We start from the raw sequence: 27,383 nt of genomic DNA, 5'->3' as shown, positions 1-27,383 counted from the left end.
GGGCCAGAAGCTATACACAAAATTGGCAGCCCCTTGAAATGAATTAAATCTAATAGAAGGTTGACATGTAAAACAGGAATGGATCTGGCCATGGAATAAAGTAATTTATAACACAAAGAATTCTCAGCTGAACATTTGCTTAAAGAATGAATTCTAAAATCCCTGCAGATAGACTGACTGTTTAATTTGTTTCTGTTGTACTAAAAAAATGCTCGCTCACTTTTGACTTGCAAATATTTAAAAGCTCAACAGAGCTAGAATTCAGGAGATAAGTGTTTACCGGAAAAATTATTGTATAAATCCACCTATTGTGTAAACCGAATCCTTTTCTATACAAATTTAATTCCAGAGTTGCACAGATTCCACCAGGAGTCCATTCTGGCCTGAAGAAATAAACTGCATACATTCCACAGTGAACAGGAGGGACTAGTTTATCTTTCGTTTGATTGTTCTAGTGACATTTTAGACCACAATTTCAGCACAACAATAACGATGCACACTAATGGCCAGGTATGGTATAAATATCTACATGCAGATAGATTTAATAACTACATCTTGAACAAATATCTTATTACTTAGAAAGGCTAAGGAAATTCACAAGTTTTGAGCAGTGATGATCAGGAGCTCAATAATGCTGTTTTGTTAGTGAAAGAATGGCTATGCAAGGATCACTCAGTGGGTTCATCACTAGCCTCTCGTTAATTTAATCAGTTCACTCCCAGATCACTGAAGGGCCAAATTTTCAGACGTGTTTAGGACTATAGAAGCAGATAGGCATGTAGTAGGATTTGAAATACTTATACTTGGGCACTTCAGAAAATTCCACTAGGTGCCTATCTGCATCTTTCAGTACTCAACTACTTCTAAAAGTCTGTCTCTGAATCAGTTTGCTCCTATTCTCTGTCTTGCCTATTAAATCAATTCACACCCACCCACATATTAAATCTATTGACTCTTCTCCTCCCACCTAGTCAGTCTATTCACACCACCCACTAAATCAGTTCATCTGTATCCTCCTCTACATTAAATCAGTTCATACTCCCCCTCTTGATATTAAATAATGCCCCCCAGCCTGCTCAGTCAATCCACTCTCACAGATTAGCTCAGCAGCTCCCTGCCAGTCAGTTCACCAATCGGTTTGCACTCAGCTCATGGTCAGAGGACTTTCTTCACAACCATAAAAAATGTAAGATTTTTTTAAAAGAAAGTTCACTTCTTAACTCGATTCAGCATATGACCAGCCTAGGAGCTGCCATCGACAGTCATACGTTCGGTAAAGACTTGGAAGAGAACATCCAGCCATATGAAATGCAGAGTGGTTTGGATTATGAGAAGCTGTATTCAGAGATAACAGTAACAGAATATCTTTTTTTTTTTTGGCTTAACTACTGAGCTACCGTATCCAGATTTTTTTTTTAATCTATATAACAGTATCATCCATAATAGGCTACTCATTGTACAGGCATACTGGAAGACACTACCCCTGCCTCGGTGATCTTATAATGTCAAAGGGGGCACAGGTAAATATGGGGCAGGTTGTGACAGAAGCTAAAAGAAGCTCGCTAGGTTTGGGCCCTTTTCCATATCTGTAATCCAAATGATATGAGGTGTCCCTGTTTGTGAGTCCCTGATTCCACAGCTAAGGATGAGTTTGGCACTGAAAGCAAAGCAGGGATTCACAGTTTTGTCATGGATGAAGGAAACTCTGTGTTCTCTAAATAATCACAGCACTCGCCTCTTTGGATGATTTTTCTGAAAATTTACAAGTAAATTGGGCAATTATTTTATCAGTTAAAATTAATTTCAATAGGGTCTTTTAAGAATGTCAGTGCCCAGTCTCAGACAGTTTCTTTTTCTCGAATTATGTCAATACTGGACAGTGGGTTTTTTGGAAAGGAAAGGAAGGAAAAAAAAAAAAAAAGAGGAGCCAGTATGGCTCCTCACCCCTACTTTTCCCCCACTGCCAAGCTTCCTGCTGGAAGCACACTGGGGGCTCCAGCTCCCAGCTCCTGCTGCTGTGGTGCAAGTGGGGGCTCTGGCCCCCACCCCACTCTGCCACTAGGGCTCTGCCTCCCAGCCCCATGCTGCTGCAGTACCAGCAGGGGCTCCAGCTCCAGGCTTCCTCACTGCTGCAGGGCTGGTGGGGGCTCCAACAGCCCTGTGGCTGGGAGCCAGCTTGGGTGCTGAGCCTTGCCAGCAGCCCCTGCCATGGGAACTCTGGCGAGGAGGTGCCAGTATGCAGTACCAGCATATACCACCACCAAAAATAAAGCCCTGAAAATGGAACAGCACAAGTGCTTCAAAGTCTCCTCTAAGTAACCTCACTGAAATCTTATGCTACATTTGAAGGTGTTTTTTCTTTCTTTTTTTTTGTTTAAAAAGAAGGAACTTCTTTCTTTATTCCTCATAACTGAAGTGTCTTCTTTAGGAAGGGCTACCAAATAGTGTCCTGCTGCAAAGAATTCCACACACAGCTGCTCCCTTTCAAAGCAGTTACCATCTCCTGTTTTTCTCAGTGGGACTGAGGCTGTAATTTACCAGTGGCTAGGAGCCCTTCTCAAAACAGAAGCCTATCTCCAATCATTCTCAGTAGGGCAGCTCTCAAAGATCCCAGCTGGATTCACTCTCAATTAAAACAATGGGAGGCAGTGGCCATTTGAAATAGGATATCTTGCTTGAGGCTGCTGTTGCCTCAAGTCTGCTAAGAACAAAGGGAAATGGAAGCTATTTTGAAAACAGGTAATTTTTCAGGAGTTCCTCCGAAGATTTTTATCCACAAGGTCCTACTGGCAGACACACTTTCAGATAAAAAAGACTACTTCTACACTAGAAGCATCTGTCTACACAAGAAGACATGTTCCAACAAAACTTCTGTCAACAGATCGCACCTACACATAAAAGTGGATCGATCTTTTGATCCACTCTGTCAACAAAAGGTCCCCCTGGAGCATCTACACGCCCTTTTTGTCAACAGTTTCTGTTCACAAAACACATTTTGTGTGTAGACACTCCATGAGTTTTGTGTACAAAACCCCAGCTGTGTCTACAAAACTCTCTAGATGTAGCCAAAATGAAAGGCAAAATTTATCATTGAATATGTATTTTCAAATACTAGATGTTGGACCAGTGCTAGAGTGAAAGGAAATATGGAGTGCAAAAGATAGAGGAAAAAGTGCAATATGGATACATGCAGTCAAGGAGCAATTGGCAGGTATGTGCAAGGGGACATGCCATATGGCAGAGATGGGAGATTTTGAGGGTACAGGGGCATGGGAAGGAACACAAGGTTCAGGAATTTGGAGGATATGAGAAGGTCAAGGGACCCCAGAATGAACCCTAGCTGATTTAAACTGCTCTGGGCAGCCAAAGAACCTCAAACTATGCCCTAAGAGTGGTACATAATAAGGGGAGGGGAAAAAGAAAGAAAAATGAATGTGTTTCTAAAAAAGGTCAGTTCTATGTGACCTGGGATTGCCAACACCAACATGCCTGAATCATTACTGTGTTGTTATTGTATGGTATTCCTGCAGGGCGGGTAGGTTCTTATCACTAGGTTAGTCTGGATAAATCCTGTCAAAGAGATTTCCATCTTTAAAAATATTTTCACAGCCCTGACGGAACAGCTGGATCTCTCCTTTCACATTCTGTGGGTGGATTTAAGTATCCATATGCATATGGCTGATAGGCAGCTGAATTTATTTGTTTAACGGGCTAAGTGTTTGTTTTATTATTTTGAAATAAGCAGTCAACACCTGCTTATTTCTTGCTCTAGGCTAGACAGACACACACCAGTACCATAGCTGTGCTACAGAAATCTTGGGCTTTCTAGTAAAGGCTATACCATATACACATTTATGAAGTCATGTTTCAATATTGACTGTTGGAAGTTGCCAACTGAAAAGGAACTTTAATATGGTTCCTGTTAGAACTCCAGAGTTAAGGAGTCATACTGCCTCTGGAGGAATTCCGTGATGGATTGGTTAGTCATTCCCCAGGCTCCAAAGAATGCAAGTGGAGGATACCGCCCCAGTCAGAAACATGGTATATGTTCCCATTTCTTTGGCCAGTCAGCACCAACTAGCCTGAATGGATGAAGGGCTGGGTGATGACCCATTGGGGCTGATGTTCTATAAGGTCAGCTAAGAACCCTGGAGAGGTGAAAAATAATAAACAAATAAGTATTACCTAGAGGTTACTCAGCCTCGTACTGTACTTAGCTAGGTCTGTTCAGTGCTCATTGCAGTCAATGGGAGTCTGTAATAGGGGATTGTCCCTTTCACCCTGGTGGAAAGTCCAGGTCCCTAGACATCTGGAAAGGTGTAAGAGAAAAGAAAGTTGAACAAGTATTGAAAAAAAATGGCATTTGGTGAGAGGACTTGTTAGTGTCTGGCTGGAAGGGGTGAAAAATCCAGGCTATGCTTTTACAGTCCTGAGACAGGAATGTTGCTCAGATGGCACAGCTTTGTGTTCAAGAAAGGTATCTGAGATTACTAGTTCCACCAGAAAAGGGTCAAAGAAGTGGTCTGATCGTTAAGTGGGTGACACAAAAAGGAGGCTTCAAGTCCAGTGGAGGACAGCTGGCTGAGAGGAAGAACTTAGCCTGGTCATAGTCCCCAGAAGGAGGGTTGTGCAAAGCTTGAGCTTATGAAGAGTTTGCAGGGCATGGAAGCCAGAATTTAGAATCATAGGGTTGGAAGCGACCTCAGGAGGTCATCAAGTCTAACCCCCTGCTGACAGCAGGACCAATCCCAACTAAGCAGTACAAAACCAAAAAATCAAAGCTGAACCAATCCAGACAATATTCAAGGAAGAGAACTGTGAAAACCCTGAATTTAAAGCAAGAGTTTGTAGACCAGAATAGGAACCCTGCACTTCTGAAAAAGAGGAGCATAATGCCACAAATGTAAGGCAGGGCTATAAGCAAGATCTTTTTGGGAGCCGGATGATGTTTAATAAATTAGACTCCTGGAGAGAAAGAATGCAGTTTTAAAATGCCTAGGCATAAGTAAGTTAATCTCAGAAATCAGATGGATACAGACTGAGGACAGCAATGGCGTGCCATACTTCCAGGGGGTGTGGTGAGAGCTGGCAACCCTCTTACAGACTCTTTCCATTGACTACAATGGGCCCTGGATCAGTTCACAATCCATCTTAGTCAATGAGATAACAAGATCAGTGTGGTATGGATGAAGGCCTACTGTACTTTGTATGCAAAAATTGCCATATTTGAATGATAGCCATTGAGTTTACTGGAAGGTTTAGTGAACTGTTAAAGTTTAAAAATATATTCAATCCCTGAAGTGAAAAACTTCAAAACTCTGTAAGAAAGCTGCATCAAAAACTATGAACCTCTGAAGCTCAAACAAGAAGTGACAAAGCACTAGCACGTCTAGAGCCACGAGACAGATTCTCCTTTCAGTTTTATTGCTGTGAATCAGGAGCACCAGTGGAGTTACACTGGTGTGAAACTGATATAAGAAAGAAGAGGGTCAGGCCCAGATGGCTAAAAGGAAATGCATGCCCTTTTATGGCTGACAAATATAAGAAGCTGCCAGTAATCCTGTTAAACAGAAATTTCTTTACGTCATGTGGGAACAATATCGATGCATGTTTTTTTGTGGAAGAATGTATGCTACAGTTTGGATCCCCAGACATGAAAACATGTACTGATCATTACGCGCATAAATAACTTAGACAATTCACATGCATAAAGTTAAAGGGTATGGCTATGTCTACACTTAGCCAAAATTTCAGAAGAGCCATGCTAATGGCCAAATCAGAGAATACTAATGAGGTGCTGAAATGAATATTCAGCACCTCATTAGCATGCTGCCGGCCATGGCACTTAGAAAGTGCCACGTTTTGACTGCGCGTGGCTTGTCAACGGGGGGCACTTTTCAAAAGGATGCCATAGACATCGAAATCCCCTTATTCAGCTGATAGAAATAAGGGGATTTGGGCGTTTGCAGGGTCCTTTCGAAAAGGGCCCCAGGTAGATGAGCCATGCCCAGTCAAAACACAGCACTTTCAAAGAGCTGCGGCCAGCAGTGTGTTAATAAGGTGCTGAATATTCTCCAATTTGGCCATTAGCATGGCCCTTTGAAAATTTTGGCCAAGTGTAGACACAGCCTATATGCTTCCAGGATTGGGGCCTTGGTGAGGAACAATGCAATAGATTTTATTATGGAAAAACATGTTAAATTTCTTAGCTGGAGAGAAGTTACATATGCTGCATGATTCTTCAGAACAATTATTAGATGACAACTCTGCTAAATGTTGAGTAGAACTTGTAAGTAACAGAAACCTGCTGTCAGTCTGATAATCAATTGATAACATTTCTCCTACCTGGTACTTAGTAATACTTACCAATATTGCAATATTTTCCAACAAAGTTTCCTTTGCAACCACATATAGTTTCCCCAGTCGTGACAATCATCCTGCAAGCACTGTCATGGAGGCAGGGATTACTCATGCAACCTACAAACATAAATTGAAGATCAAAAACAATTAGTGTACATTATTCGAGAAGGAGAAAGTGCTGATAAATTGGAGAGGTTTCAAAGAAGAGTCAAGAGAATGATTAAAGGATTAGAAGACTTGTTGTATAGTGGTAGACTCAAAGAGCTCAATCTATTCATCTTAACAAAGAGAAGTTTACGGGGTGAGTTAATTACAGTATCTACAGTGGGAATAAATATTTGATAATGAGCTCTTCAGGCAGAGAAAGGTATAACACAACCCAACAGCTGAAAGTTGAAACTAGATAACTCAGATTGGAAATAAGGTGCATACTTTTAACAGTAAGAAGATGGTGGAATCTCCATCTTTAGCAATTTTTAAGGCCAGGCTTGACAAAACCCTAGCTGGAATGATTTAGTTGTGCTTGGTTCTACTCTGAGCCTGGCGTTGGACCAGACGACTTCCTGAGGTCTCTTCTAAGTCTAATCCTCTATCATTCTAATTAACTATTGGAAACATTTACCTGACCTCATGGATTCTTTGTCACCCACAATTTTTAAGATTAGCTCTTTCTCTAAAAGGTATCCCCTAAGATTCTTTTCAGGGATGCCCTATCACCTGTGTTATCTGGGAGGTCAGGTGCTCACAATGATCCCTTCTGGCCTCGGAACTTCTCTATGAAAAAAACAGTACAAGAAAATGCAACCCCCCTTAAAGAAATGTCATAGGATACATTATTGGAATCCTCAGGGGAGGATGAAAGTTATGTCAGCAGCGATTTTGGCTCCTCTGCACAGTCCCAGCTCTACAAGGGACTTAGCTATGTGAGCTTGGAAAGACACTTAGCTTTTGTGTCTCAGTTTCCACATATGTAAAGTGGAAATAAAAATGTTTACCTAATTCACTAGGGTTTTGTGAAACTTAATAAATATTTGAAATTGCATTGAGATTCTGGAGTAAAGGTGTAATTTTATTATTATTGTTTAATCTAATGTTTATTCTTATTGGACCCAACTCATGATCACATTCCCATTTCTGAAAGCACTACCGTGTATTGAAAATAAAAACAAGCTTAAGTCCATCCTTATTGAGGAAAGAGCTTAAGGACATGCTGAAGGGCTGAATGACGGTCATTGTGCACAAGTAGAATGACAAATTTTTTTTTTTCTCTTTCTGGGTATAAGAACCTGGTGATGATGTATAATATTGTAGCACAGGCTTCAGTATCGCTATTTTTATTTAGCCCATTACATTCAGACATGTGCACTGAGAGCAAAATAATTCTTATACTATGGACAGCAGTGTAATACTTGTGTATCGGGTGTTGTGGCATTCAATTTGGCTGTTAACACATGTGCATTCTTCCACTACTCCTTTGTGGATTCTTGCCCAACTTTCACCAATGTCGAAGTATTCATAGCGACTGTCATCAAAACACTTCCCTAAAATAAAAAAGAAAGATTTCTAAGACTTGTTATAAAAAAAGATAGCAAATGATTTGCTATTCCCTAATCATCCCTTTTCTTGTTAACTAGCCATGTGGTATTGAAAGTACAGCTCAGAACAGTGGCTCTTGCAGCTGGGCCATGGGCTGGGGGTGAGTCCCACCCCATCCTGCTGCAGCAGGGAGCCCACGCTGGCCCGCCAGCCCTGTGGCTCCCACTCTGCATAGCACAGAACCTCAGTGCCAGCTTCCCACTACGGCAGAGCAGGGAGCCCCAAGTCTCACAGGCTGGATCCAGCTCATGGTGGGAGAATGTGGCTCTGCATACCGTTGCTTCCCCTCAGCCCAACTGGAAGAACAGCAGTGTAGGAAAGTGCTGGCCTGGAGGCTTTCCCCACTGGAATTGTGACCAACTGGAGCAGCAGGGGGAGAAGTCTGTAGGCAGCAAGAAACGCAGAGCCAGGTAAGCACCTGCCCACCCTCTTCCCAGCCAGATTCTGCACCATCCTCCCACCAAGAGCCTGCCCCCCAAAACCTGCTCCTGCCCCCAACCTCCTGCCCAGACTATCCACCCCAACCCCTCCTGCAGTCTGCCTCCCACCTTTTGTTTTGCTCATATATTTACTTTAATTAAACTAAAGTTTCATAAATTAACAGGTTGGATGCAATAAGATCGAAATATATGCCCATTTATGTTATAGCTACATATTTATGTGTTTATGCTCCAGTAGTCTAATATGAATAATTTAGTATTTAAGATAGTTTGAGATAAGTGAATGCATTTTGTCATCATGAGTGGTTGGCTGGTGGGCTATGGAAATCTTTGCTTTGAGCAAGGTGGGCCATGGGCCAAAAAGTTTGAGAATCACTGGTTTAGAGCCACAAAGAGATTTAAATCCCAGATTTACATACTATTGCAATGTACAAAACCCCTGCTTGGTTTCTAGCTAGCTTTGTAGGCACATACATTCACTCCCCAACATAGCATAATAACTGCCTTATGGTCTGAAAATTCCCACTTACCCTGGTATAAATCAGGAATAACTCAAGTGAAGTCAGTGGAATTATGCTGGTGTAAAATCACTGACAGCACTGGAAAACCCTTAATGGACACCTGCATATGTACACTGGGATATCGTACTTGCCTCAAATGCTTTTGTTTATCATGTCTCCCTACCATAAGTACAGTAAACCCTCAATTTAATGGGCTAATGGGGGAAAAGGGTGTCCATTAATGACAGACTGGAGGCACCTTGCAAGGCCCATTACAGAGTGCTTCTCCAGCCCCAGCTGTTCCTTCAGCCCCAGCAGCAGCTCCTCCAGCCCTAGCAACTCCAGCAGCATTGGTTTGGCAGCTCTGGTGAGTCGCCGGCATTTATTTAGGGGGACGGAGAGGGGCTGGTGGACAGCATCTGTTATTGCCAAAGTTCGTTAAATCAAGGGTTTACTGTACTATCTGGCAAAATTCTGGGGCAAATAGATTTAAAAAATATCCATCAGGGAAGGTGCTTGGCCCTGCCAGGAGAGCAGGGTACTGGACTTGAGGACCTTTCAAGGTCCCTTCCAGTTCTATGAGATATGTATGTATATCTCCATATTATTCTTTTCTAGCATATATGCTAATCTCAAAAACTGAGTGCGTGGGTGGGGGTGGGGATAGAAGAACAGTCTTATTGTACGTCTCCTAACCTAATACTTGAATGGTGGTTCAGATCAGGTTTGAATTTATAACCATACAATTAAGCTATTTTCAGCTGCCCTGTCATTAACCAATTGTCTATCATAATCACTTGGAAACCAACCTACACAAAAATTCATGTCGTAGTGTTCTCTAACATCGCAACAATATTGCCTTTTCACTAAGAAACTTGGACAAGTCCTCTACTTCTTATATCCGTTGCTCATTAAATAAGCCGCTTACCAATCTCACAGTCTTTTCCTGTGAATTCCTCAGGACACGTGCAGTGATACGAACGATGATCATAGGTAACAGAACAAGTCCCTCCATTTTTGCATGGGTGCTTTGCACAATCATCTGAGAAATTTATTAATAAATGATTGTTAACAGCTGCTAGACAGCTCAGTTGTTGTTTTGTCAGACACTGGCTTTAGATGCCTTGTGACTTTATTATCACCATTTGATCTCACTAAAAAAGTTCAGTTATTTCTTTTGTCATTGTACAATAACTAGATTGAGCTGATGAAGTGTGTTTGTCCCACAAAAGCTCATTACTGAATAAATCATTTTGTTTGTCTTTAAAGTGCTACATTTCTGCTGTTTAGTTTTGTTAGACTTATCTTGATCTATGAAACTACACAATAAGAAAGTGATCTGAATTCTTTTCCTCTACTGAAATAAATGAGTTGATAACGATATAACTAAAGCAGTTACAGTTATTCACAATACTGAGTCAAGTCCACAGGCATCATGTGAGGCTATTGGACAAATGTCCACAAGGTGGAGCTCCTCCTTTACACTTTTTTAAGTGAAACTCATTTGCCCAGATTAATGCCCTACGTATTTTTTTACATAGCAACATATTGGAGTGGGATCATGTCTCTCTTTCAGATTACATAAATTACACATTCTCTGTAGTAGACTCTGGTGCCTTCTAAGACAAAGTTAAGTGGGCTGATGCAGAATTTCCTAACAGAAAGAGAAGGGGCTGAACAAATTAAATAAGATCAAACAAACTGCAACAAATTTGTAACCTACAAAGATTATTGTTCTCCCAAAAGTATTTTAAAAAACATGAATAAAACCTGTCAGCACTGCTTCCCAGTCAGTGGTATCAAATGGCCAAATTTCAGCAAATGGCACTGCAGTCTGGTGCACAATGTAACACCACCATTCAGACAGTGTTGTGACGTGGTACTCAGAGAGTCTGTCCCTCCACAGTGATAGGCAGGAATGTAGGGCTAAGAACTCAGCTTCTGGGGCCACCAGCCCATGAACTGTGGTGGTAAGAGAGAGGGCAGACTCCTCAGCCAAAGGAGACCTGAGATCCCCTAAGAAGAGCTGGAAGAGGAACAGGAATTCCCTTTTCCCCTGAAATATTTGAACTGGCATCCATGTTCCCAGTCCCCATAAAGTCAGTCAATTGATGGAGGCTGCCTTTACATGGCAGAGTACCACATAAAATCCGTAAGACATTTCAATGGGATGATTCTAGTTAACAAAAGACACTGGGTTAACTTATCAATTGGTGCAAACCAGCATCTCTCCACTGAGATCATTTGATCCAGCTGAGGGTTTGGTCCAATATTTTGCTTATATTTGAATTCTCTATCTAATATCTCCTAGCCAAGTTCTGCCATGAGAGCAATGCAGAACTACATCATTAAGCTGTTTGAGCATGGCGCTCTGCTGCCAACATGCTGATTCTGCCAAGTAGAAAATCCAACATGTAAAAATCTACCCACACAGAAAGACTCTGAAACAAAGCACTTGAGGCCTGATCCTAAAATTCACTGCACTGGTGTAAATCTAGAGTAATTCCACTGAAGTCAAGCCATTTTCTCCAGATTCCCAGTGGTGAAACTGAGATCAGAGTCTAGTCCTGGGTCCATGTGCTTGTAGTCACACCTACAGAGAATGTCAAAAGAAAGCAATAGGCATAATGACTATGCTGCTGCTGCTTCCATTTTATAGTGACAAAATGTCTAAATTATATAGTGTTTCATCACTACATAGTCCATTAATTTTCAAACTGCTGCACTCTCCCAGAGCTGCCCTCAGTACAGTGGAGCACATGGCAAATCATTTTTGGTACCATGCCCAAGTCAGCAAAGCAGAACTTCTAGCTCTGTCCTTCTCTCTTTGTTTGGAACCCCTCCACCATCCCTGTGTCACTTCCCACCTGTCTTCCTCTGAATCCTCATCTCTTCTCCCCTCTCCTTTACTATTTTATCTTCTGGCCAGTCCAGGTCCTCCTGCAATTTCCGCATGAGGGATGTGCTCCTAAAGCACAGCAATCTTCCTGACTGGAACTCTTCCCACAGTCGTGGATCCCAGATAAACATGGTGCCCCAAATACCTGACCATCCAGCCTGTGTCTAAAGCCATCCCAGGATATCGCCTCTCCTTTGAGACAAAACCTCAATAGACGTCTCTCAACAACCATCTTGATTGCAACTTCTCCAAAGCCCTGCTAAAGTAATGGGTCACCTGCTCTCAGCTGACTGACCACATTACCCAACTTCCCTGACTACTTTCGGTTTGGATTGCACACTTTTCACCATATTGGGATGGCTCTTCTCCAGGAGTTTAACTAGCTAGTACACACTTTTGATCTGATAATTCCCCTTTCTATAGTCAGCTTACAAGATCTTGCTCCATCTTTTCATAATATTCTGTTTTTATGTGCCCTGAATAAAGTTGGTATCTTAGCACTCATCTTCATGAAGCTTGAACCAAGATCCACTGAAGTCAAGGATAAAACTCCTGCTGACTTTGATGAGCCTTGGGTTAGACCTGAAGGCTTAATCCTTCAAGGTGCAAGGCACAATGAGGGTGACCAGATATTCAGATTTTACAGGGACAGTCCTAACATTCGTGGCTTTTTCTTATATAGGCACCTATTACCCTCTACCCCTTGTCCTGATTTTTCACTTTTGCTCTCTGATGACCCTAGAGACCAAGGTCCCTATGCAGCACAATACTAGACCCACAAATCAGCAATTCACTGAGACCACATATTTAAATGTATTTAGGTGCCCAAAGACATTTCTAGTCAGATTTTCAAAAGCACCTAGTTTCCTAATTCCTACTGCAATCAAAAGTATTTTTAAAAAAAAAAAAAAACAAAAAAAAAACATTTTCCCTGTTTTTCTAGTTTATATAATGGTTGGAGCCTTTACTGGGACCACAACTCAATCATTGTCACCAGGAGGTAAATGGTGTAGAGAAGTTTCCAAACGATACTCTGCACCTTACAAGATTCAGCCACATATTAGAATGTTTGGACTGTCCCAAAATAATTTACTTCAAATCTGAAGAAGTGAGTCTTACTCATGAAAGCTCATTACCTAATAAATAAATGTGTTAGTCTTTGAAGTGCTACAGGATTGCTTGTTTATGTGATGGTACATCTCAAAGAGATCGCCACAGATCTTTATTTCCTATTTTTTGAAGACCATCAAAACAAGGTGCATGCAAAACTGCTGTTCAGTGCTAGATGAAGCCTGTGGGAAAATTCTGCCAGTGTTCAGCTAACTCCCCCTTTCACCGATTTTAGTTACATCTATAATCAACACTCCTATTTACTTGCCCTCTTGAAGCAGTCACTTAAGCAATCTCATTTTTTCCTCCAAATGAATTCTGCATAAGACCATCTATTTTTTCAAGCTCTGTTTTCTCTCTGTAGACTGTAGAAGAAGGGGTAGCTGAGGCAGATTATCTGTGTGTTTAGCATGATGAAGAAAACATTTCCTTATTTGTTAAAAAAACATAACTGAGTAAAAGGAATTACAAACAAAGCACACACACAAAAAAAGGAGAAGAATCAGAGCCAGAACTGCTTTGTCATCTGAGAGATCCCCAGCTGTGATCTGGGGAAACAGGAACATCCTGCAAAGTGCAAATCAGTGAGGAGGAAGCATGGTCTAGTGGTTAGAGCAGTAAGGTAACAAAGACTGGGCTTCCAGTCTCTGATCCATGACAAATATCTTCCAAGACCTTGGCTAAGTCACCGAGCCTCAGTTCCCCATAAATCACTAAAGGGTGTATACCAATGTAACAAGGTCCATATAAATATCATAAGTAGAAAGATATCCCCCAAATGGTCAATTGTTTGTGCAGCTAAATTGCTATGTGTGTAAAAATAGAGTACAAGGCACTATTATTTCAGAAATGGCTCTTACTCTGCTACATGCCAGATGTCCATGGAATCACAGAGACCGATTACACTGAAAGAGTTGTGTGGCACGATTTAATTTGCCCACTGTTATTTGAAAGATTGTTTTCATTCCAAAAACCACCAAATGACACATAGTTCCATCGCATGAGCTTGTGCAGTGATAAAAATCTCACAAATTCAGTGTTCTTGCAGCATGTCTACAGTTAGGGCCTTAGTTTTCCAGGGTTACTTGTGTGCCCTCTTTGTATGCCCAACATGGAGCATGCAGGACTTGCTTCCCTCCTATCTGCTAAATCTTGGGTAGCTAAGAAGGGGAAGTAGGGGAAATTTTGAGCATGCAGAATGAGAGAGTAAAAGCCCACAGGCAGATATGCTCTATTTTGTTACACAACCTTTTGGCAGTCTAGCAGTTATGTCATGTCCATACCTGGATACCCCAGCAGGCATCTAAGCATGCTGCTGCTCCATCCAACCTAGAGATGGTGACTGTGTTAAAAGGGGAGCCCAAGATTCACCCATAGTTCTTCCCAAGAAAGATACCGTTTTTCATGCCTGGCAACCTGAGATGAAGCTCACTGATATTAGGTAGGATTTTCCCTATGCACAGCACTAGCCCTGACATTTAACCACAGAATGGGGCACACACTTAAATTTCACAGCTTAAGGTACTGAATGCATACATGGGAACAGAGAGTGCTAGTGCAATGGACAACTGACAGGTTGTACTTTCCAGCACTGATCCAGACTCCAGAAGAAAAGTTGTAACCCAATAATATTATATGAATAGTTAATATTTTAATATTTTTAAAGAGAGAAAGAGCCAGATCCCTGGGTGCCAACAATCAGTGTAGCTGTACAGACATCAGTGTGGTCACACCGGCTGAAGATCTGGTTACTTGCGTGCACACAGCACAAGAAAGAATGAAATAAATTCCTTATTCTGTGGAAATCTCAGCCTTCCCCTACTTCCACTTCCCCATGTCATGGCCAGCCTGAATTGTGAGGTTCCCCAGAATGGGGGATTTACCCTTTTACTTGTCTATAAAGCATTATGCATGCTTAATGGATAGCTAGTTAATCACCACCTAACAATAATTAGTAATAAAATACTGGATATTGCAGGGCAATTGTGATTTTCAGATATCATTTGCTGAGGTCATTAATTACTTGCCTTACCTACAGGCTCTTTGGATGAAGAGGCACGATGACGCCACTTCCGGTCACGATCATAGTTATGTGTAGTTGAACACCTGAAAAAATAAGAAGTGCAATTTAATGAAGATTTGTGAACAACCCTACACTAGCAAAGACAAGATCATCTGTCAAAACCACCGGATGTGATTAATAAAGAAGACCCAAAAGGAATGTTGTGGGTGTTTTTATACATTTTTCCTTAAAGTTGATGTATTTTCTGCTTGCTTTTTACTGTGGAAACATCAGGAATGTCATCCCTGGTTTTGCTGGAAGAATCGCTGGGGTCTCAGAGTTGAGCATTCTGACCACTCTCAGCTGAGCTGAAGGTTCTATTATGCCACAGTGGGAACAATTAATATGTTTTCTGACTGGCCTGCCATGTCCAGGGGTGGGCCAGTGCCCCAGGGTTGGCCAGTGCCCCATAAGCTACTTATCTCCCCTCTACCACACAGAAGTGGTGGTCCTCATCAGGGATCCATGAGACATGGCTCAAAGAAAGGCCAGGATCTGATCACTGAAAATGATGAAAGGTAAGTTTCTTTTAACAGGGTATTGTAACAAGGTGTCTGGCCCTCAGCAGGCCTTTTGGTCTGCTGCTGTAGACTCTTTTCAGTTCAATGTATCAGGGACCCCCTGAATGGGATTCAGCTAAGGGGGTCAGCTCTGGTTTTTGGTAGCCTTCCATCCTTGGGCTATGCTCCTCCAGGAATAGCTTTTCTCCTCCCCACCCCTCCCACTTCCAGACAGAGCTGCTGAAACTTTTTTTTATACTGTTCCCTTCCTCAGCAGCATGCTCAGCGGTGTCTGAGAGGCAGAGTTTTCCTAGCCAGAACTGTCTGAGTCTCGGCTACACTGAGGGGTTCATGAACCTCTCTGAAGAACGAATCAAGTGACAAAGATTCTCATGGGTACAGTACAGGTGTAGGGACACTGAAGGCTACCATAATTAATTTACTTTATCATATCCAAGAGCGCCTATATTAACTTCCTTCTTGTTGTTGCTCTATAAATACTGACTACACTTTTATCATCCTACCCTCCCCCTCATGAGATTATTCCATTTCATATTAATCATTAGCACTGCTTCAATTCAACCTGTGGAAAAAAGGTCCTCGTTAAAGGAAAAACACTGTGGAAAAAAGGTCCTTGTTAAAGATTCCCTCCCTCCACTCCCTTGACTTAGCCATAGCCTATGGACAGAGAGCTGAGACCTCCTCAACAAGTTCTTCAGCAAAACAAGGTATAACTTCCCACAGGCAGACTCAAACCTGAGATTTTAGGAGCTTAGTGCAGGCACATCTACAACTTGAGATAAAGACCAGCTGCCTCTCAGTCTGCAGAGGACACTTAGTCTTCCTCTGTGAAGTGGACTAGGTACCACTATATGGGACAGTCAACTACACATAGGTGTGTGGGTTATAAAGGGAAATCCTGATTTGGCATTTCTGGTACGAGAAATGTTGAAAAAGGACAAAAATTAAAATCTAAAAAAAATACACTCAGGCCAGCTTCATCCATCATTATTAAGATAGGGCCTAAATCATTTTTGCTTTTTGCAGGTAACCCTTTATAAATTGTGGCACTGAGGGAAGCTGTCCACAAAGGGACTTTTCTCTGCTTTCTATGGCAAATGTGTTGTATTTTCTGTTCCTTAAAATATTTCCACTTTTTAGCTGTCTAGACAGGAATAAGTACAAATGAGGAACTATACGTGGTGATTTCCAGATTCCCTAACAGAATCTCAGTTCAGCCAGAAGACATCTTTTATTGACAACATCTTTTATTGGACTAAAGTCTGTTGGTGAAAGAGAGACGCTTTTGACCTATTCAGAACTCTTCTTCAGGCCTAGGAAAGGTATCCAGAGGATATTTCTACACTGTAATGTAAACTCTGGGTTCAAACTCAGGCTCAAGCATAATCCTCCTGTCAATGTTCAAATCACACTAACCTAGGACTCAGACCCAGTGTCCAAGGACGCCACAGGAGAGGTGTATCCAAGGTGAAAGCCTTATTGCTTTGCAGAGCAATTGCAGCCCCACTGGACTTATGCTATGGCATTCCGTCAAATGTATCACCCATCTCCACTGCTTGACATTCTCTGTCTAGACAGTCATATTTAGTGGACAGTCAAGTTTTCTCACATTGCTCCGTGAACAAAGTAAAGCAGCCACACTTTGGGAGTGTGCTAAGAAGTCTGGGAGGTGGTGATTTGACTTGTGCCCTCATAAAGCACTATAGACATGGGTTGGGACCCAAGGTATAATGATTCTTAACCTGGGAGTGCAAATGACTGTAGACTCTCAAATACCAGGTAAATAAAAACAAAAAAGCAGTCAAGTAGCACTTTAAAAACTAAGACTGCTTTTTTGTTTTGATAGTATATAGATTAGCACGGCTCCCTCTCTGTTACTACTCAACAGGTAAATAAACATAGGGACTACGTCAACAGTAGCACATTATGTCGAAGTAGCCTATTTTGACGTAAGAACATTGAAATAGGCTACTTCGACATGTTTCATCTACACGTCCTCCAGGGCTGGTGCCATCGACGTTCAGCGTCAAAGTAGCGATGGAGAACGTCAAAAGGAGCCGCCTCAGAAGGAAATCTGGAGTGTCCACACACACAAGTGCTCCCTGTTGAAATAAGGGGCCAGCAAAGCCCCAAGCTGCTCCCTTAAAGGGCCCCTCCCAGACACACTTGCCCTGCACAGCACAAGATCCACAGAACCAACAACTGATTGCAGACCCTGTGCACGCAGCATGGACCCCCAGCTGCAGCAGCAGAAGCCAGAAGCCCTGGGCTAAGGGCTGCTGCACACAGCGACCACAGAGCCCCACAGGGGCTGGACAGAGCGTCTCTCAACCCCTCAGCTGATGGCCGCCATGGAGGACCCTGCTATTTTGACATAGCGAGATGTGGATCGTCTACATATGCCCTACTTCAACGTTGAACGTCGAAGTAGGGCGCTATTCCCATCTTCAGATAGGAATGACGATTTCAACGTCTCACTGCCTAACAGCGATTTCAACATCGAAACAGCTCACTGTGCGTGTAGACACGACACGTACTATTTCGACGTTGTTCCAGCTACTTCGAAGTAGACAGCTAGTGTAGATGCACCCAGGGTTAGGTAACTCAAGTTCCACTGACTCTGAGCTTACCTTGCAGTGCAGACATCCTAGGGAGTCACAGCTACATAAAACATGGATCAGACTGTTAAGTCAATGAGTTAAACATATTGCAAGAAACTGTTCAAGGTGAAGTGGACAGTTAACACTTCTACAGTCAAAGTACTACAGAAGTAGTGAGCTACTGTTATAATGAACCATAAATTCAGTGCCTTTACCGAATGTCCTAGGACCAAAATGCTTTAAATCAGCAGAACAATGTGCTACTATCCAACCTGTTTTGTTTATCATGTACTATGTAAAGGGTCAACTTCTACCCAAGTGTTGACTAGGGACCAGTTACAAAAACAGCCCTTGATAACTTCTTCTTGGGTATAAACCACCTCAAAGAGAGCAGGGAGGTGGTGAAGTCTTAGCAGAGTTATCTGAGGTCCATTATTGTATATCACTCCTGTGCAGCACAGAACAGACGCATACTTACATAATCCAACAAAAAGAATGCACAAGCCAGCTCTCTTTTTGTTCTGGCATCAAGATCTCTGAAGACATGTCAGGTTGTTTTTAGCTTATGAGAAAAAAAGCATATGTTCACTAAAAAGGCCGGAGACAAAGGTAGAACAGACATGATGTGTCAAAAATCAGGCAGCTACAGCTACCTTCTCTCTTTAGTGTGTAACTCAAAAACTGTACATGAAAATAGGAAGCATAAATGAAAGCCATCGACGGTCAGCTCTCAACTGCGTGCTAACCCTGGAGCTCACGCTTTCGCTCTTTTTCAATTTCAATGGCAGTTAGTGAAAGACCTACTTGAAAAATTTCAGTGTATAATTAAGAATCCTCCTGTACATGAAATAAACTGAAATAGGTCTAAAGACCAATCTCTAGGATGTTGGTTCATCTATATGCAGGTTTCAATAAAGAAAAATGCTCACATTATTTATAGTAAATTATGATACTTCTGAAATATTGTTTCTTTGGTGCTTTTCCTATCAGCTATTTACCTGTACATATTCAAAATAATCAGAAATGTTCTCCTAGCTTGAATTACCTTGTTTAAATGAGAAACAAGATGGGAAAGGTAATATCTTTTATTGGACTCTGTTGATTGGAGAGACAAGGTTTTGAGGACACAGAGTTCTTCAGGTCTGGAAAAAGTTTTGCTAATAAAAGTGCTGATAAAAAGTTTGAGATTTAAAAAAACTTGTGGAAAAATTATAAACATAGTATTAAATGTTCTGGAAGATAGCTACTACCGGCAACAGCACTATCCTTAATGAGCTGAGTTCCAGTCTCATTAGAGTTTAAGTAAAGGCAGGTAAACTCTTATGTTCTTACCCATGCAAACTTGAAGCCTCTTCAGGAGGGAAGTTCAGTAATAATAGATTGATTAGCATGCTTATAGTCTGTCTTTTACTCAGACCAGAGAGTTAATAGTAGAGGGGCCATATTCTCCACTTTAACTGCACACGGAATTGCTAGTGAGCTGAATGGGATTTCTCACATATGAATCAAGGAAAGATGTATGACCCATGATGAATAATTCTTCTACATTCCTTTTGTGTGATGATGTATATTTTTTCTGCACTACTGTGCATTAAGATACAGACTTTACCCCATCTCTTTCTGTATACAGAGCATGATCCATCAATGCTCATGGACATCAGTGGAAGTTTTTCTATTGACTTCAGTCAGTGTTGGATTGGGCCCAGAAACATTTATGGTGAAAACAGGACTGATTTTAATCTTACTAAAACAGTGAATATTTCTTTTGCAAAGCTGACTTACCATTTCTCTGGAGAAGATTGATTTGGTATACTTGAGTAGTATATCCTTCCACCAAACCGAAAGGGAAATGCACATAGCTGGTCATCCTCTGTAAACACTAAAATACAAGAGTAAAATCTCCATGCAGCTGTGCACTGACCTGCAGCAATCTGCTTACACAAAAGTACTGCTAATTTAAAAGAAAGGAATCTTCAGGTATCTCGACAGAATGGTGGACCCTGTTTCTTGTGAACTCCAGTATAACAAGAGGGCTACGTCTACACTTACAAAAACCTTCGAAATGGCCATGCTAAAGGCCAAATTGAAGAATACTAATAAGGCACTGAAATGAATATTCAGCACCTCATTAGCATGCCACTAGCCACTGCACTTCGAAAGTGCTGCAGTTCACTCGCCCGCACCTCATCTACATGGGGCTCTTTTCGAAAGGACCCTGCCAGCATTGAAATCCCCTTATTCCTATCAGCTGAGAGAAATAAGGGGATTTTGATGTTGGTGGGGTCCTTTCAAAAAGGACCCCCATGTAACCGAGCCATGGGCAAGCAAACCGCAGAACATTCAAAGTGCCGCGGCTGGCGACATGCTAATGAAGCGCTGAATACTCTTTTCAGTGCCTCGTTAGTATTCTTCACTTTGGCCACTAGCATGGCCATTTTGAAGTTTTTTGTAAGTATACACACGGCCGAGGAAAAGAAAATGACCATAGAATACACACAATGTAAGCAGTCAGTGGTAAAATGAAAAATTCGGATAATTTCAGTTTGGTGTCATCAACATACGGCAATTTCTGGTACAGCCAGACATAATAATTATTTCATATTATTAGTGCCCTTCCTGAAATAGTACTTACTGTGTCTCTATATCAGATTATAACACCCATGTAAATAATGTGTCAGCCTGTAAAACAATAGACAAAAATGGCCAAAGAGGTAAGAGGGCTGTAAAGGGTGGAAGAAAATACTTAATATGGGGCTAAACACTGATCCAAACAATCAAATCATCATCACTTTTGGACTAAAAAGGCTCTTTACAAGTGAAGGAGGACTGAGATGGTGTCTGGAAGCAATGAACTCTGTTCCTGTCCTCTGCCTCAGAAGGGAGGGTGGGATCTTTAAAACAGCTAAGGCTAGTTCAAGATCACACAGTTTTTACCAGCCATTGGGGCAAGTGATACTGGGAGAAGGCAGCCAGGAGTGAGCAGGGGATGGCTTCCTAGTGGAAGAGGTGAGATAGAAGGAATAGCATGGCACTAGGGCTGTGGGGAAAAGGATGGTACAGGGACAGTCATGATTTGGGCAATTGTGTCCTCTCCATTTTTAGAGAGCTTTCATGGCCTCTAGGCTAGATCCACAAAAGGATTTGGCATCTTGCTGCCACTTTAGGTGCCGAAATTCAAAATTTAGATATGCAACATTCCACCTCCCAACTGCCAACTAACTCTGTAGATGCCTAAAGCCTTAGGGGGCCTGAATTTCCACATTAAAGTTTCATGGGGGCTTAAAAACTGCTGCTGGGCATGTGCATGGCCCCTTCAGTCCAGGTACCTGCATATAGTTCACACTTACCTCCCAGCGTCATCCTCAGAGTATGTCCACACTTGTACCTAACTGACAAAACTTTTATAGTTCTCACTCCCACATTGCCCCCCTCCCCAAGGAACGACAAAGTTTTTCTGAGGCAAGAGAACATGTGAATGCTGTTTTGTTGGTAGAAGCAAAACCCCCTCGTAGGAGGATGGAAATATTTTGTCTGCAAAAGTGCCAACAAACAGCATTCACACAAACTGACTTTTAATGACAAGACTGTGTTGGCACAACCTTGTTGCAAAAAACGGTGTAGTATAGACACACACACACACAGTCTAGGTGTTCTACCTGTCTTGCCTGTGGCATGTGATCCAGAGTTCACAGAAGCTTCCTGCCAGATAGGAACCTGCATGAAATGACACCAGAGGAAGAGGTGGTGATGTTCCTTGTCAGTCTTTTATGGTTAGAGAACTGAGTCATGATGTGGGAGATGAGGGTTCAATTCTCTACTCTGACGGATGTGAACGAGGGATTTCAACTTGACTTTCCCTCAGCCAGGAGGGTGCCTTAAACACTGTCCTGTGGGATGTTCTGAGGCAGATGTCTCTTAATGTATCTCCTGACAGAGCTACTCCGCTTTGAATAAATAATTAAAAATACACTGTGGCGCATCCTTCTTTTCCTCCTCCACTGGCTTTAACAGTTCACGTTAAAACAAAAACAGGCCTGTTATAGGGCTGCAAAGCATAGGTACAAGTAAACAGTTTGTTGTTATTACTGATGCCTATTAGAACTGGCTTCGTACCTTTGTGCTCAAACATTTCACGTACTGAGCCTCTTCTTTGCATAGATCCATGGTTCTACAAATAAAAATAACATAGCTCAATTAAATATTCTCTTAGGACAAAGCATACACTCAGTGGAGTCCCAAAACTTTTGTTATGTAGCACTTCGGCAACAATCTCATTATGTGTGCACATAGTTTTGGCTCGGGCACATTCTTGTGAAAGGAGATAAACAAACATTGGCCGGTGAAAGGTCATGGCTTATCCAGGAAAAAAACAAACATGGCCCAAGAATGGAGAAGACGAGCTCTGTTATATCCCTCTGTTACCTAGGGACATAAATTCCTATTTTCTTTTAGTGGGAAGCACATGTCTTTCAGAGCTAGTTAACAGCTGTGAGTAACACCCCACCTTTTAAATTTTCACATCATTTATCAGTGTTCTCCATGTGCTAAGTTATAAGCAATTTTAATTTGGGCTTACTGATAAAACTATACATGTTAATTTGACTCAGTCACAAGCAATAAGAAATAATAGCAGGATATACGAAGTGCCACTGCTACCACAGGCACTCAGGACAAAAAACAAGAAGCTGTAATCAAAATATAATGGAAAATAATTTTGGTTTAAGAAAAATAATCAAAGAAACTGGCACCTATGGCAGGTGTAGGAACAGAGAGAGGGAAGGTAATAAATATGGAGCTACGATTCCTCAAAAAATGCTGCCTGAGATGTTCATTGCTTACAAGGAAAAGCTTAGATGAATGCAAGGAAGAAACAAATTCCGCACTTGGGAGCCTACAACAGCTCCATCAGCTCCCAACCTAAGGTGTGATCCCACACTCAGTGGCCTTATTAGGATTGAGGCCCTTCGTGCGAGGCACTGTAGAAATGCATAAAAAGAGACATTTTCTGTCCCAGAATGTTTACACTCCAAGACAAGGTGCAACAAGAACAGGTAATATACCACTGGAAAGTTTCAGGGGGGTTGGAGAGGACACCAGCAGCAGAGGTAAGAACAGGCAGTTACCTAAGCTAGCTTTACGGAGTCAGATGGCTGAGTCAATTAAGGGGCTGGAGCATATGACTTATGAAGAAAGGTTGAGGGAATTGGGACTGTTTAGTCTGCAGAAGAGAAGACTGAGGGGGAACTTGATAACAGCCTTCAACTTACTAAAGGGAGGTTGCAAAGAGGCTGTTCACAGTGGTCACGGATGGCAGAACGCGGAACAATGCTCTCAAGTTGCAGTTGGGAAGGTCCAGGTTGCACATTAGGAAAAACTTTTCACTAGGAGGGTGGCGAAGCATTGGAATGGTCTACTCAGGGAAGTTGTGGAGTCTCCATCCCTGGAGGTGTTTAAGTCTCACCTCGACAAAGCCCTGGCTGGGCTGATCTGATGGGTTTGGTCCTGTGTAGGGCAGGGGGCTGGACTTGATGGCTTTTTTAGGTCTCTTCCAGCTCTATTGTTCTACGATTCTATGATTCAATTTGTTTAAAAAACATATACAGACCAATAAAAATGTTATCATTAATCCCTCCTGGCCCCTACCTAGTCACTGCTAGTTTGAGCCTTGAGCCATAACAATTATGAACTGCTTAATTTTGAGTATATAAGCACTGGAAGTTCAGCACATGCCATGCGTCAGTGCTTTGCTGGATCAGGACCTAAGCCAAGAGAAAGCTTAATAGCCTAAACACCAAGCACCTACTATTTGGGACTACTTGGTGCTACCAAACTTTCTTCTGTTTTAGGTCCTGATCCAGCAAAGCAGACACATGGCATGTGCTGAGCTTTTGGTGCTTATATGAAAGCATAGATGAACCTGTTCAGATCCCAAGAGGGCACTCTAGTGGTAGGGTTCCATGAAGTTTGACACACAGGGTGAGCCATACAGATGGAATTTTGTAACTTGTTCTCCTGTCTGCTCAGTAAGAGCATTATAGATCTCCAGCATTTATGGTAAATGTGCCACTCCCTTGATAACTGTGCAGTGTATTACATACAGGTTGTATTACATACACTCTGCTGATAGGTGAAAGGACTCCTATATGCATAGCCATAGTGGTATTATTAGCAAGACATGACCCTTGAATTTCCACAAAGCTATCAGATAAATTATCTGTGAAGAAAGATTTTTGTCAATTAAATTGCCCTGAGTAATTCAGCCATCTGCCCCACCCCCCATTCAATCCAAGGATAATATCTAGTGTGGGTCATTTTATGTCCAGACTTTGATGCACTAACTAACTAGCCATTCCAAATCACAAGGAAATCACACTTACCATCCTTGTACAGTCACTGCTGAAAGTCAAAACCAGGATGATAACAGTGAAAGGACTGTAGGCTTTCATCTTCATTTTCCTTTCCAAAAAGCCCTATTTTCAGCAAGCAGTAGGGCTGGGCTGTTTTACTGCCCAGGGGTCTGAAGTAGGACAATAAATCAGCTACAGGCTTTCACGAGAGATTTGAATGTACTAAAATCTCCCCCTGGTTCACTTGACTTTAGAGAGTATTAACCTGTTGGTAATCAGAGTTCTTATCATTGTTAATGATTAACTTCTTTGTGGGCTGATGTTAATGCAGTTTTTGGAGCTATTTTACCGAAACCATGGGGACTAAATAGGGTCCAGTATGGAGAAAAGTGTCCTCCATGTATCTTCAACATAGCAAGCATGAAATGTCCTCAGCACATCGTTGGGATCCAGCCTGATGTTACCTGCACTCAGAAATCTCTCTGGAATTGAAGCACTTCTTCTCTGCTTGCCTTTAAGGATATGTAATTATAAACACAATATAATAATTATGAAGAAATCCAAACAGACCACTCAGGAAACTATTTCATGATGCCAAACATAGAACAAATCCATGCCAATATCAGACAAACAGAAGAATTACTCATTAACGGATGATTGCCTGCCCAGCCGTCACAGTAAATTCTCTCTTAACCAGCATTCTCTCAACTGGAACTCTCAAGTAACTAGCATTTTAACCATAAGTAAATTTTAGTTACATTTTCCATAGGTATGCTATAGTGAAAGTAAATACAAATAAATACAGCAAATACAGTAAAGTTTACAGGGTTCAATGCTACTCTCATTGGTAAATAAAGTACTCTGCATACATTTTTGTTTGTTTCTCAATATCTAATCTTGTTTTTCTTTGGTGTTATGCATTGCTAGGTATACCTCTCTATTATCCAGAATGTTTGAATATCCAGCAACCTCCTGGTCCCAGAGATGCCAGATATGAAAGAGTTCACCATATACTGGAGCAGTGAGCCAGAAAAAAAAAAAAAGGAAAATACACATTACTCTGACAAAACAGAAACTAAGGGCAGTAAATAAAGTCATTTTCTAATAAAGTAGGGGCTACACACTCAAAAGTTTTATCAGCATAGGTATGTCAGTTAAGGGTTTGATTAACTAACATCGCTATGTCAGTACTCTACCTCAGTGGCTCTCATATTTCCCCCCCACCCCTCCCAGGGACCACTTGAAAATTGCCAAGGCCTGGCAGTCCATTTCAAATGTTCATCTTTTCAAATGTTGTTTGTCCCATTAGCTAGCTATTGTAAAGCGCTTTGGATAAAAGTGCCATATTAAAAAAAATTGTTTTTTCTACATATAAAACCACAAAACTCATATTTTAACATCAATAGTCTTACCTTTCTAATGCAATTGTTGTTCCCGGTTTTGTGATCAAAGTTCAGGGAAGTTGGGTGTAATGTTTGTCAGCTTTAGCCTTAGGTCAGGTTCAGCATTCATCCTGCTTCTGTATTTGGACTTCAGGGCAGAAAGTGAAGAAAGTCCCAGCTTGCACAGGTACATAGTTGTAAATGGCATGAGAAAATGCACTGCTTTGTTCACAAGGTCTGGATACTCTCCCAGTTCTTTGAATTCAAAACTCAATTAGGGAATGTCTTTTAAATTCTAACCATAATGTTTCATTGCAAGAAAGCTCACACAAGCACTCTTATGCCTTACTGAACAAACCAGAAGACAGCTCAAATTCAGTAATTTCAATTCTGAAAAGTTACATATCCAGTTTTTTCGTTCAGCTTCTTGGGGAAATAATCTTCAAACTGTTGCTTAAGAGCAAAAGATGTTCTTCAATTTTGTCAAGAACCAATTCATTTTCAGACAGAAAACCTTCCAATGATGGAACTTTGAGAGAACTATCCACAGACCACGGTTTGAGAACCTCTGCTCTATACAACGTCTCCGCCATGGGCCTCACAATGGCCTGGCTGCGCCGTTTCAGTCACACTGTCATAAGATGTGTGGTATAGCTGTTCTTAATACAAGGAGAGAGATCTCCCAGCAACAAAATAAAACCACCTCCAGTGAGGGGCAGTAGAAGTGAAAAGTCCCACTGTGAACACAGATGTATCAAGTATCAGAGAGGTAGCCGAGTCAGTCTGTATCTTCAAAAACAACAAGAAGTCCTGTGGCAACTTACAGACTAAGAGATATTTTGGAGCATAAGCTTTTGTGGGCAAAGACCCACTTCTTCAGCCTTTGCCAACGAAAGATTATGCTCCAAAATATCTGTTAGTCTATAAGGTGCCACAGAACTTACAGTTGTATCATTTTAACTCTGGGGAACTGGTATAAACTATACCAATGAAAGACCCTTTTATACCGCTATAACTGTGTGCAAACTAGTGAATTTTGCCAGAACAGCTGTATTGCTGTAACAATACTAGCAAAACCTTCCCACTGTAGACAATGCCTTAAAAATGAACAATAGGCTGTGTGTGAATTTAGAATTCACTCCAGAGTTAGCAATAAATAATAATTATACTTGTGACTGACATAGCCCCTGTTATTTTAGGATCTGAAATTAATTAATCCCCACAGAACCTGTGATGTTGATATGTATAATAATCCCACATTTTACAGGTAAGGAAGTATTATACCAAATACCTACCCATTGCCCATTCACTACCCTTCATCTGCACTATTTAGACCTTCCCATAGACGTTTGGTTTAGTCCAAATAGGGGTGGAAAGATCTAAATCATGCAGATTAAAGGTACTGACTGGGACACAACCAATTGTCATAGCAGGAAACATTATGAAACCACCAACGCTCATTGTCCCATATCTGGTAGACTAGCCCTAGAAGACTCTGTGACCTAAAAGTTGTCATTCATCTCTGGCTGCTACAATTTTCATAAATGGGGCCCAATGTTTACCTCA

The 27,383-nt window shown here is 41.6% G+C and overlaps 1 protein-coding gene across 1 annotated transcript in view; it reads right to left on the bottom strand.

Moving 5' to 3' along the window:
* Nucleotides 1-24,793, bottom strand: part of HGFAC (HGF activator) — a 56,075-nt gene extending 31,282 nt beyond the window's left edge. The window contains exons 1-8 of the mRNA XM_074992093.1: nucleotides 24,785-24,793; nucleotides 24,466-24,558; nucleotides 22,202-22,256; nucleotides 19,871-19,967; nucleotides 14,938-15,011; nucleotides 9,825-9,947; nucleotides 7,770-7,901; nucleotides 6,367-6,477 (exon numbers count right to left, since the gene is read on the bottom strand). Of these exons, the coding sequence (XP_074848194.1) occupies nucleotides 6,367-6,477; nucleotides 7,770-7,901; nucleotides 9,825-9,947; nucleotides 14,938-15,011; nucleotides 19,871-19,967; nucleotides 22,202-22,256; nucleotides 24,466-24,558; nucleotides 24,785-24,793 (694 nt within the window). The remainder of the gene's footprint in view (nucleotides 1-6,366; nucleotides 6,478-7,769; nucleotides 7,902-9,824; nucleotides 9,948-14,937; nucleotides 15,012-19,870; nucleotides 19,968-22,201; nucleotides 22,257-24,465; nucleotides 24,559-24,784) is intronic.
* Between the last annotated feature and the right edge of the window lie 2,590 nt (nucleotides 24,794-27,383).

This window comes from Carettochelys insculpta, chromosome 4 (assembly GCF_033958435.1).
Source record: "Carettochelys insculpta isolate YL-2023 chromosome 4, ASM3395843v1, whole genome shotgun sequence".
NCBI lineage: Eukaryota > Metazoa > Chordata > Testudines > Carettochelyidae > Carettochelys > Carettochelys insculpta.
The sequence above is the reverse complement of the archived record's forward strand: the minus strand, read 5'-3'. Positions and strand labels throughout refer to the sequence as shown.